We start from the raw sequence: 13,152 nt of genomic DNA, 5'->3' as shown, positions 1-13,152 counted from the left end.
TCCTTTTCGACACGCAAATCCTCGGACCAAAATTTACCGGACGGAAACCCTACATGCCAAACAATTTACGACTCACAGGTTCCCCAGCCAAAATTTAATAGCCGGCAACCCTGCACACTGACACTTCCGGCTAGGTCACAGGTGACTCATACTGTTTCCCACCATTTATATACTAAAAACAACAAAACAAAATAAAAATACTCCCAAATTAAACACTAAGACTCACTCTAACTCCTTCTCTAAATTCCACATACAAACTCTCCCTTCTTCACACCAAATTACAAACAATTATTGATTATTATTTTTTTCAAAAACAACCACCATGAACAGCGTTGCCAATGCCAGCCAATGCGGGGATTTCTTAGGGATCACTTTGATGTAGAATTTTTTCCAGGGGTTGGGAAATTTGCCGAGTGTTATGCAAAGGTTGATGATACTAGCGAGATGGGTAGCAAGGGAGGGCGCAAATTCACAAAGGAGACGCACTGGGATTTCTCCAGGATATGAGGAGCTACGAGGTTTGAGCTTCAGTAGTACTGTGTACACTTGACGGGGCTCAACTGACGGCCGTTGTCCACTAGGTGCACTAGTGTCAAGGACTGCAGCTAGGTCCTCTTGTGAGAAACTTGGGTAAGTGGGGAAAAGAACAGAAAAAATACCATTAACCACAGGAGCTGTCACGTAAGTGTAGTCCTCGTTCATTATTTTTAAGTGAGGATAACGGGTTTTACCTTTTAACCTTTTCAATGAATCATGCCATTTTTCTCTGTTAATGACTAGGGTCGGATCAACATGGTTAGATGCGTAAGTTCTTCTGGCTGTGCGACAAAGAGCAACGACTTTGTTGCGCAATCGAGCATCATGCGACTGCCCCCGCTGTTTGATAAGGGCTTTAATCTCAGGTGTGATCCACGGTCGGCCAGTATAAGATCTATAGATTGTTTTTGTTGGAAAGTGCTCCTTGTATTTTTCGCACAAGACGGAGTTGAAAAGCTGAGTCTTCTTGTCAAGATTCTGCTTATTTATGATTTCCGAGAAATCATGTCGGCTGATCCAGCGTCCGAAAGAACAAATATTTGACTCAGTGGTGGGACGCATGACAAACTGTGTTCGCTTCGGTGTTTTTGTCGGAGCTTTTGCGTTCCAAAGAACAGTAAAGTGATCTGATTTTCCTAGTGCACTCAAACAGACCGGTCGGTGTAAAATTCGTCGGAATTAGTTAAAATCAGGTCCAATGTTCGACCGGCTATATGGGTTGGATATTTTATAGCTTGCTTAAGTCTGAGGCTGTGAGCTTAGTACTGTTAGTTAGTTTGGTTAAAATCGCCACATACAACGATGGCCGGGCAACTGAATTTGGTGCGGCAATAGTCTAATCCTTTCTGGAGGTGCAAAATAAGTTATTAATCTAAGAATAAAAATTGGGTTGACGGATCCTCTCCCCTTTCCTAAAACCATCCTGTTCTTCTCTCAAAACTATCTACTACATTTCTAAGCATAAAAGATAGCATCAGGTACTTTCCCTTTTTCAAAAACCATATTCTTTATTTTTAGTAATTTATCTCTAACTTTCATTTTTTATTTTACTAGCTATTTTTCATTTTATTTTTACAGATTCTTTGGTTTAGTCTTTATTTTTTTTTCTATATATTTACTACGTTTTGCCAGTGGATTTCTGAGTGGATTTTATCATGTACTGTAATTTGCTTCATTTAACAAACTTTTCTCTCTTTTGTACCTTTTCCCTACCGTTGACTACTTTTCACACACTTTTCTCTTTCTGTCTTGTGCCTCTTCTCTCTTCCACAAACTCCTGAATTTTTAGCCCCTTTTTAAACATTCATATTTTTTTCTTTTCTCTGCAATTTTTTACTCTTAAAATTTTTTAGACAACAACAAAACCTTTAGTTCTAAGACGTCGTAAGACTTCAGCCCTAGCCTTTGACTTGCATCTTTTATAAACCATTTTTTTTAACTTTATTTTTTTTTTAATTGAGCCACCTCCCTCTGAAATGTCACCCCAATTAGTTTCTGCACACCGCCCTATCGTGAGTAAAAATTAATCGTATTCTGTTTTTAATTAAGAGAGTATGTTGCAAAACCGAAAGGACAACCCCCCTCACCCCCTGGTTTGGGGGCAACTTTTGCTCATATTTGCAAGGATTTGTAAAGCAAAAAAAGAAGGTAATTTATTTAATTTTTTTTTAGGCTGCCGTCGATCTGCTCAGAATTGCTCAGAGCAGATTTACAATTGAGTCGGCAACAATGACCAAGCTCTGCAATTCTATTATAGAAAAGGCCAGTGCAGCATTAGCCACAGCAAAGAAGGACAATGATTTTATATACCATGATCGAATTCCCGAATTGGATAGTCTACCGTCTATTCCAAAAGCGGCAATTGCCAAGCCAACTCCTGTCAAAGGAAAATTGAATGAAGCTTCTGAAGGTATGAAAAATTATAAATTAAATATATATATATATATATATATATATATATATATATATATATATATATATATATATATATATATATATATATATATATATATATATATATATATATATATATATATATATATATATATATATATATATATATATATATAATAGTAGAAAAAAAGTATCCTGGATTATGTTAAAAAGATATAATTGAAAAGCTTGTCTCCTAAAGGCCTCAACGAAACTAATGACAGATAAAAGATTGTGGTTTATTAAGGCATAAAATATAATGATTAAGAAAGTAAAGAAGAATAAAATCAAGATTGATTACGATGATAAAGAAACTGAAACTGAATAAGAAACTGAAACTGAAGATAAATATTTGAAGATGATGTGCCGAATTTTGCATGAATCCTTTAGTTTCGAAATTTTACTTTTACACTGAAATGTTTGGCAGCAAATCATGGATTTTTTAATTGGGTTTTCTTTGTAGTTATGAGTGTTAAACATAGTTGAAAATTATTATGTTTTTTTTTTCTTTTAAAGAGTAAAATGTTTTTTAAAGAAGACCTGTGACTATTAGAATCGAAGGGCTGTAGGGCATGAAGGCAAGGACGTATCCAGGGTGGGTGGGCTTTAGGGGGTTGGCCCCCCCCCCCCGGAAATGTTTGTCTGCCTCGTAAAAACATAACCAAACGAAAAAATAATGAATACGGCCCTTCACGAAGGGGCTGTTCCAGTTGAGTACGTTTGCAAGTTTCTTTGATCTCCTCATGTACTGATTGATGATGATGAGGATTTTAATTTTTCAGTCAATATACATACAAAACAGACTAAATATACAAATATCTAGCAGAGAGACAAGCTTGTTTTGCACTGAAAAAAAATCTGTGCATTTCTGTGTGTTTGTGTAAATCTGTGAAGCAACACTTTTAAATCCAATGCAGATTGAATTTGATTACTGTTAAACATCAATGCAGTTTTACTTCCTCGCTGCAATTTCTAAAAATTATAATAGCTTTAATAACCAAGGACATTGAAAATAAAATCTGATTTTCTCGATGGGTTAAGTGGATACTTTCACAACCAAATAATCTTTAAAAAATATAATAATAAATAAATAATAATGGATTATAAAGAAATAAACTGTAATATAAACAATAAAACAAATAAACTATAAAGAAATAAATAAATAACAACAAATAAATAAATAATATAAATAAAAATAAATAATCTACACTTCATTTGATAGCCGCAATTACCCTTAAAACAGGTTTTATAAATTATAATAGCTTTAATTACCAGAATCGAGTATAAATTCAAAGATGGCTAACCAATTTAAAATTACCGAAAATTGTATACTAAGCTGTCCATGTCAGAGATAGAAACCCCATACGGTGGCGCATTTATTCTTAAGGCCCGAGACACGCTTGACGTTTTTTACTGAACGTATTTTTTACCGAACGTTTCTTAGAGGTGTATAGGAGAGTAGGCCTATTACGATGTACAGATTGAGCGGTAAAAACGCTCGATAAAAGAAACGTTGATTGCAGCAACACAGCCGCCCCTTGTCTCTACAATAAACGCCGAGATGGTGGCCTATGGGAATAAATGGAAGTGTACACATTCAGCGTGAAAATGGTGGCCTATGGGACTAAATGAAAGCGTACACACTCAGAGTGAAAATGGTGGCCTAACCGAGATGGTGGCTTACGGGACTAACTGGAAGTTTACACACTCAGCGTGAAAATGGTGGCCTATGGGACTAAATGGAAGCGTACACACTCAGCGTGAAAATGGTGGCCTATGGGAATAAATGGAAGCGTACACATTCAGCGTGAAAATACCAATACTATTAAATTTAATAGTGGAAACTTAGCCTTACCTTTTATTTCTTTATTTTTAGACCTATTTGAAGAATTGGCTCCTGCGTCGGTGCAAAACGCAATTCAGGGATATGAGACGAGGAAAGCTGGACTTATTAACTCAGAAATTGGACAATTGCGAGAAGCCACACAACTTCTGAATGGGTAAGGGTCCTTTAAAGCAATTGATGATAAAGTATTTAATTTGTCTTCAGATACTTGGGTGTGGGTCAACCGGAATATAATGATATCCACTGCTTTAATGTAATATATTTAATTATTATGTAATAGGATTTGATAAGGATTTAAGGTAGTTTATGGGCAGGAGTTCTTAACCTGAATTTACCATCTAGATATCTAGATATTTTGCCATCTAGATATTTTACCATCTAGAAAGCTTACTTTGTGGATGCAGCTCAGGGCCAATTGCCGTCCAATTAGCGCAAAATTTAAAAGGTTCTCAAAATAATGCAAAGAAGATAGGTATACTTGCCCGCTTTGCACAGATGAGGAGGATGAATTGGTGCATTGCTTGAGTCGGTGCCAGGGGCTCTACGATGAGGGAAGAGATACTCGGAAAAACTGAGTTGATACTTCCAGATATCTTAAATAATACGTCGCCACATTTTATCTATAGAATAGCAAGGTATCTGGAGATTATGTTTATTTAAAGAAAATCCCAGTTTGGCTTTTACAATTTATCTTATCTTTAAAAATGCTGATTAGATTTTTAATTAGATTTTATATTAATTAGATTTTTGTTATGTCTTAGTTTCTGTTCTATTTATAAAATTAAATAAATTCGACCTCTTCTTCGCTCGGTGGCGTAATAGTCATTCAACTTAAATTTACACCTGGTTCACTAAATTCACAGTAAAATTTACATTAACTTTAATGTCTTAGATTCAAATCTTAGTCTATTTTTTCAAATTTGGGTATTCAAACAAAGTTGATTAAAACAAGATATGCTGCCGCAAATTACCAAACAGTAAAACTTATTTTACCAGTTTGGCAAGGTGCCCTTACATCACCCCCTCCACCCAGAGCCGAATTTAAAGCCTTGACGTTTCTAGGCCCTAGGTCGTTTTTGCAAAATTTTCGGGGAAATACCGGAAAATTCGGGATAGTGGAAGCACTGAACAGAACGCAACTGAGTAGCCAAAGTAATAAAAGAGAGGTGATACTAAACTCTCAGCTGCCATTCTTGGGAGACATTTGACAGTTTATAAGCGGCCATGGAATTCGTCTGTTGTTTTAAAATCACTTTTCTGTGAATAGGCTGCGGGGTGGTGGTGTGCACCTGGCACTTAGTCGTGATTTATTGCGCCCCCTGGTATTGTGTGCTCTTAGACGGGTCTATTGATAAATCTGGGCCTACTTCCACCTTGTAAATACCTTAATAATGTATGCACTTATAATTTTTCTTAAAATCCTGTTCTGAATAAACTATGCAACATCAATATATGCCATGTCTTTAAAATGCTAAACAAAACAGGATTGTTACTAGCGCTGAGATGTAGTTGATCTGTTGTTTGGGATTTGACGCGTTCGACCAATAGGTCATATGCGTTCGTATCTATTGATTTATCTGTGCCTTCTCTAATCACCAGCTTGCTTCAATCAATATACACTGAACTTGATAATCTATCACTTAACATGCTATTGGCGGGGGGCTATTCACCTGCAGCAACTGCCGGCACTCAAAAACAGGAATCAAAATAGTTCAACTATGCTTTTAAGACAGCAATTAAAATACATATACAACACAATCAGAATAAATAATACAGTTTTACATTATAACCTGTCACATTCTTCCAGATATAAAAAACCTAAGCAGATAACATAAGGATAATAAAAACAAATAAAATAATAAATAGGATAAATAAAATAATATGGGATTATCTACCACTTACCTTGCTATTTGTAGAGGTTATTCACCAGCAACAAGTGCGTGCATTTATTATCGAGAACTAAAATAATACGATTTTACCTTATCAAACAGCAATTATAATGTGTATACAACTCAGTAATATAAATAACTTGTAAATTGTCATCTAAATCTAGATATAAAAATATAAATAGATAAAATACAAAGATATAGTTAGCAAGGGCTTATCTCATTGGTTTTCTTCTAATTTGTGGAAAGTTTCTGATTGGTGGAAAGTTTCTTGAGCTAGCTAGAGCCAATGTCCAGATACAATTTATTTAAACTTTTTCTGGTATTTAGCTAAGGCACAGCGAATCAGAGGCTTCCATATATTCGCTGATGAATTGCATTAATTCTGGTGCTAGTTAAATACTATTATGAAAGAGTCTTATCAATTGTTACTGAAATTATCTAACAATTCAAAATGATGTTGAACACGTTTGATTGATTTATATTGTGATTTATAATTTTATTTAATTTTTTATTCTACTTGAACATTTTTATTCCTTTCCTTTTTTACGAATTTCAAGTTTTATTTTTAAAACTTGAGCCTAATCAATCAGTGATTTATCTATTCAATTCAAAAGAGGATGTCAAATGAAACTCAGAGAGGAAAGAAAGTAACAAAATGAAAAATAAAATCAAAAAGGGTAAAAAAGAGGATGTACATTGTACAAGGAGATATAATATTGTAAACCTTTTTTTAGCAATGAATACTTGTCAATTAAACTATTTTAAAACTCTGTTCATCAAAGGGGAAATAAAAAAGAACGAGTTTTGATACCGATTGATCTTCTATTTCACGGGGTCAATATACCCTCTTTACTCCTACACTTGTATATGCATGTATTTATGTGTAGATTTGCCGCGTTAGTTCTCAATCAGGACCGCCCAGGCAAAAAATGACAAGCAATCTTAAGTCATGATAGGTTAAATCAATGTCATTAATGTTATCAAATTCCAAAAAAATAATAGTTGAATGAAAGTCAAAATGCCAAATTACAAATGTATTTATTCTATAAGAAAATCTGTTATGTCATCAAATCAGAATTGCACGTTTTTGTAGTCAAATGGAGTGAATTCAGATTTGATAACTTGGTATTTATACAGAATGGAATGGAGTTTTGTCTTGCTTTAACCCGAAGATCTTTATGGATTTTTAAGATTTTTATTTATATTCCAATGTATTTCACAGTTAGCATAGTCCAATACAGTTAAAATTTAGCGTTTACGCCTGTTTTTAATAAACATTCTGAAAGACAAAAAAATTATGATTAAATTTTATTAATTCAAGCTTCATCAATTTCTAAATCTTTCATTATTTTTCACTGCCTTCATCAAAAACTTAATTTGATGATTAAACGAATAGGTCAGAAATCCACTGCTGCGCGCATTCATTAATTCGAACTTATTATAGGTTAATTGAAGATTGTTCGGGCTAATTATATTTGTAAAGTAAGTTTCAGATACCGATACCTAAAAGGATAGTTTCTTCTCTAGCATAAGATAGAAGGACTTGAGTTTCCTTAAACTCTAGAAAATATATAGGCTAGAATTGCAAAATGGAATCATAGGAGATTTTTAAATTTTAACTTCCAATTAAACAGTATTGTCGAATCACGTATAAGGTTTTCTCAACCGCTGAAAGCTTTGCGTTTCTTTAAGAAAGCTTAAGTGTTCTCTTATTAGGTAGCATAATATAACATAAGGTAACATAAGTACTGGTGAGAAAAAGAAGGAGACTAGTGCAGCAGTTCTGGTTATTGGTGCATTACTTTATATAGTGGGGGTGATATTGAGGAAAAGAAGAACTTAAAAGAAAAAAAAATGCTGGTAAAGACACTATTTCTCCCAAAAACGAGAAAAACTGTAAGTTGGTCTTAGAAATGTAGGTAAAAAAAAAAAAATCTTATTTGAGACCGTCAGACAAAGTCCATGGGAGGCAAACCCTTGCATCTCTATTCTTTTGGTAAACACCCCCTTCCCCTAAGAAAAATCCTGAATACAGGCCTAACTCAAAATAGAGCCAAAATTTTTTTAAGTAGCCTATTGTGTAATTGTGTACTAAATTACAACGAAAGCTGTCTATATAAAGACGAATTATTACTAGATGTATAGTGGAAACTTTAAAATTATGCACTTTGGAACAATAATGATTTTATTGAAGTTTTCTGATGATTTCTACGTGGTCTTACCAAGGCTCCACTGAAATCTCATTGTCAGTTGATGAAATAGTTGTTAAAATAGTGAGTGAGCTGGTAAATGAAACCTACTTTTGCCTCCCCCTGCAACATTTTGTCAGGTATGATGCTTCTATGCTAAACAAAAAAAAGTCAGTTTTCATTATAGTTACGCTCTCGAGCTTACTTATGAATTGTATATTTACGTTAATATGTTACACATTTTACTTTCTTAGGCTTCAGAATATAATATTCTGTAGTTCATAATTCCTCATTCACATGTATAAATTCAAAGATTTCCCTGTGCAATGGTGCTAATTTTGTGGCATTTTATTGAGACTATTGCTTGTAGTTTTATGTAGAGTTTAGTTCAAATTTTCATTTCCCACGGCGTTTCACAATATAAGGCAGTGCCGTTTATACGTAATTTTTGCGAAATGTTATAAGTAGTTGTTGCCGTTTTATTCAGCTTACTGTGGCACGTATACTATTTCTTCGTCTTATTGCAGTGTTCTTGCATCACTAAATCTGCCGGCTGCATTAGAAGAAAGCCTAGGTCAAGCGCTGCCACCTTCATTAAAAGAAAGGGCCACGTATGTTAGAACTAGCGGTGGCAAAGAATCCATTGATCGTCAATTGCAAGAACTGCCAGACATGTTAACAAGAAATGATGAAATCCTTACCGAGGTAAATTATTTATCATACTTGGTAATGAGCAAATAATAAGGGTATCTGCACAAGGTGGGTTGTATCACTCATCTAGCCTGGTTTTTATCCAACCCTCGCTTTGATATCCTCCCTTTTAATTTAGTTATGAAAAAGCCAAATTCCTCTTTAACGGCTTTCATAAGTCCATGTTATACCATATAATTGCTAAATGTCCGTAACACCCAGCCAATCACTAATCTCAAACAATCATTTAATGTTACAAAATGGGTTACTGAAGCTGGTATTTTTACAGTCAGTTTCAGTATGTTTTCGGATGCTCACAAGAGAGTATAAGTTTTTCTTGTGCCCGAAGGCAAGCAGGTATCGTCATTATAGAGATTGCATACAGTCGTCATGTTTCTTTTAACGATGATGAATTTTATACTTGGTTAAGTAAATATGCCTTGTTTTGTCATGTGGCTGTGGAATCGGGTTGAAACCTCCAGGGAATAGCTTTTTATGAGGAGGTGTTGAGAAGATCTAAAATTTTGTGTTTGGGATGCGGGTGCAAATTTTACAAAAAAAAACAGCGATTTTTTATATATATTTTTTTTTTTGATACATGTATATTCCTTTCGTCAGACAGGCTCTTTGACTATTAACTTCTATGAACTCTCAGCCCAAGTACTCAAGACTATTGTATAAGGTATTTCATGAGCTTAGGTTTTCAATATCGATAATGTCTTAGGAGGTGATGTTTATTCTTTTCTTTCTTTATATTTATAGGGGTCCTTTGAGTTAGTAAACTACTCTAGTGTCAAAATAGAGATACCCTCTGAAATACGTAATTTAAAACGTGATGCCTAGCTAATATAGATAGCGCTACAATACCGACATGTCTTCCGAAAATGAAAACTTAAGTTCATTTTTCTGCAAGAACAAAGTCTCCATTGGAAAATTGAATTTCTCGTGAAAGTTTCGAATGTAAAAATTGCTGAACTTTTTCCCTGTGCTCAGAACCAAAATGTGCCCCTTTTTCTAAGAGCTCGCAACCGAACGGGTATGAGCTACTGCTCTTATTGATAAAGTGTCTTCTACCATTGCTGAGTAATCTAACAACATTTGCAATATTTTGCTGCCTGGTCCATGATCACAAACAGTGGTCCTTGGGCTAGCCTAGGGTGCTCTATATACGCGCTCAGTGAGCTTTGGCTTTGTTTTGGAGATTTTCCAGTAAGAAAAGGATAGGAAAACAACCTTTTGATTGTGCTCCAAATAAACAAAAGCTTGTACGTGTAATATATTATTAAATTCAAGTAGAAATTATTTCCTCCTCAGTTTAAAGATTCTGGCCTGATTTCTGGCTTGGTGATAGCTGTTGGAGGCCGTGTCAATTACTATCCAACTAGATTTGTAGACACAACTCAGCCAGACAATCATGCAGTGTATTTCATTTGGAATTATTTATTTGTTTAGGGTTGTACCAGGAATTTCGATTCATCGGAAGAAGGAGGGGGGAGGGCTTAACCACGGAAAAAGGTTTTTTGGTCATTTCTTTAGCCTTCTGTAAACTACTCATTTTATTTGTTATTTCCAAACCCACCTCTGGGCATGGCGTTGTATTTGGCCTTGTTTGGCATTATATCAAGTTATATGCACGCTCTTTTGCGGCTAGACAAAATCTAAGCAAAGTTTTTTCTGATTACACTTTTAACCTTACTCAATATTTTCTGATTTTCTAAATCCAAAATTTTTCTTATTCATTATTGTATTGTCATTTCAATTTCAAGTTTTGTAAGCAACCCTCTAACGCTTTCATTTTTAGACGGACCGAATGCTACGCGATGAGAAATCATCTGATGATCAGCTCCGAGCTCAGTTCGGGTCGAAGTGGACTCGTGCAACGTCGGATTCTCTAACGGAAAAGTTCAGAACTGATCTTGCCAAATACAGGTATTCACCACTTATGTTTTTGTTTCTTTCTTTTACGTGTATAAAGCGCCAATTCACATTAATATGTAGTGTGTAACTTATTTTTTTCTTACAATTGTCAGCATAGAGCTGTTGAAAAAAAGAAACATATTCAGTAATTTTCACCCTTGTTCCCAACAATCTATTTTTATTAGATCATTTAAAAGAGATCATGCATAGTCTATCATAGGCCTAATGCCAGCTGTGTTAAAACTACAAAATTTTGTCACCTGGATTCATCTTCGATCTAGTCATTTCGGAAAACTGGGCCTTCAAAGGAAATCTGTATCTTCTTAAGCTGTTCGGTGACATTTTTTCTTTACCTGATTTTTTTTTTACCTGATTTTACCTGATGCTATTTATTTTGTTGTATTCATTTTTGCTATATTTTTTACGAGTGGGACAAACATTGTTTTTTTTGGGGGGAGGGGGGTCAATTGAATTAAAATCAAGTATTTTGCAATAGGCATCAAGATATGGCTAGTTGTAGAAAAGGCCAAGACAGATAGTCCGAGTAATTGCGAGGCAAACCTGGGTTTAAGCCCTTCTTACGATCGTATAAAAATGATGTCATATATATATATATATATATATATATATATATATATATATATATATATATATATATATATATATATATATATATATATATATATATATATATATATATATATATATATATGAAAAAAATAATCAAGGAATGAAATTTCATTTGCACTGTCCTTGGTACTGTAGTAGTAGGAGAGATACTTCAAACTAAACTTTTTGTAGTATAGGATAGACTATACTTAGCAGTATAAGTTTGTTTTCTAGAATAAAATTACCTCATTCTTTCCAAGTTACAGACCAGGAGTAAGGGTTTAGACAGATTTTGCAACGCCCCACACTCTTAAGGGTATTGTACCTCTTTATCTGGTGTCGAATTGTTAGGACTTATGTCACTTCTCGTCAAACTTGGTCTTACAGCCCATCCTCCTCTTTAACATACCATGCTCAGTTGACTGGTTGAATTTGTTGTGATATTTTGTTTTATTCAAACGAAATATTTTCAACGCTGGGTTTGTGACAATACTTGCTATAGAGGTTTAAGCCACTTAAAATTCTGGTTAAGGCCTTGACTCTTTTTTTAACCGTCCACGTCTTACAAATTTAAATCATTTGCCAAGACAACGCCGCCTTTTTTGCAAAAAGCCAGCTTATCGTTCGGACAAGGGCACTCTTAAAACACTAGAAGAATGTGCTACGTCTCTGCGTAGTCGATTGACTGAGTGAATTTATTTTTTCGTATCTCATCTGGTTTTCAAGAGGAATTGGACCTTCGGCTCTTTTTTCTTTATTCTTTTTTTTTTCAAAAATACGTTGTATCCTTTTCTACTTCTTGCAGGTGTAGTGAGGTTGTACTATCCAAGTTGCCCTTCTGTATCTTGGATGTATTAGAAAAACTTTACTTGTAGAACCATTTCCTCTTCCATAGATTAGGAAAACTCGGAATGCACCTTTCAGATTTTTCTTTTCTTACACAATTGATATTTTGTATTATAGCGCCATTATTTCAGCCGCATTGACTTCCACCTTAACCAATTTATTTTCATGGCAAGGGTAGCCTGGACTAAACTGTCTATGGTTAGGTTTTAAGAAAAGGCCTTTTCTGACATAATTAGAATCGTCTAAGGCTATGGCAATGAGGGCTTACTCAAGCAATATGGGTCACTTTTAAGAATAGAAACTGCCGCTAGTGACGAAAAAATGATGAACTAGTGTCTAGTGTTTTAAGTGTTTTTTCAAACTTCACAATTTTATTTTTTGCGTTTTTTTTTTTTTAGAATTTTGTTTTTTCTTTTTCAGGAACAGACTTTTATCAGTTATATTAATTTTAGCAATCAGGACTGCCAACAAACTGGGAAGAGACTGCTCTAAAGGTAGAAAAAGCAGCTGGAATTAATGACACTGCAAAAATGTATAGAGCTCCTAAAGAAATAACTGGAAAAAAGTCATCTATCGCTGGTCCCATAAAAGACTCAAGGGAACATGATCCCTGAATTACAAGTTAAATTCAATCGATGAAGGAGTCACTCCAAATACCTGCTTAACCCAAATTCAGGTGGGGAAGATACAATGCTGA

General features: G+C 34.5%; 1 protein-coding gene across 1 annotated transcript in view; it reads left to right on the top strand.

The window, feature by feature from the left end:
• The window catches only part of ALiX (programmed cell death 6-interacting protein-like protein AliX), a 109,598-nt gene that overhangs the window by 71,783 nt on the left and 24,663 nt on the right, over positions 1-13,152 (top strand). Inside the window, exons 7-10 of the mRNA XM_089101617.1 lie at positions 2,209-2,446; positions 4,346-4,469; positions 8,921-9,098; positions 10,885-11,012. Coding sequence (XP_088957743.1) covers positions 2,209-2,446; positions 4,346-4,469; positions 8,921-9,098; positions 10,885-11,012 — 668 coding nt within the window. The remainder of the gene's footprint in view (positions 1-2,208; positions 2,447-4,345; positions 4,470-8,920; positions 9,099-10,884; positions 11,013-13,152) is intronic.

Source organism: Artemia sp. Qi Xiang Cuo, chromosome 15, assembly GCF_049724085.1.
Source record: "Artemia sp. Qi Xiang Cuo chromosome 15, ASM4972408v1, whole genome shotgun sequence".
In the NCBI taxonomy this organism is placed as follows: Eukaryota; Metazoa; Arthropoda; class Branchiopoda; order Anostraca; family Artemiidae; genus Artemia; species Artemia sp. Qi Xiang Cuo.
Note: the sequence above shows the minus strand (reverse complement) of the source record. Positions and strands in the feature narration are given on the sequence as shown.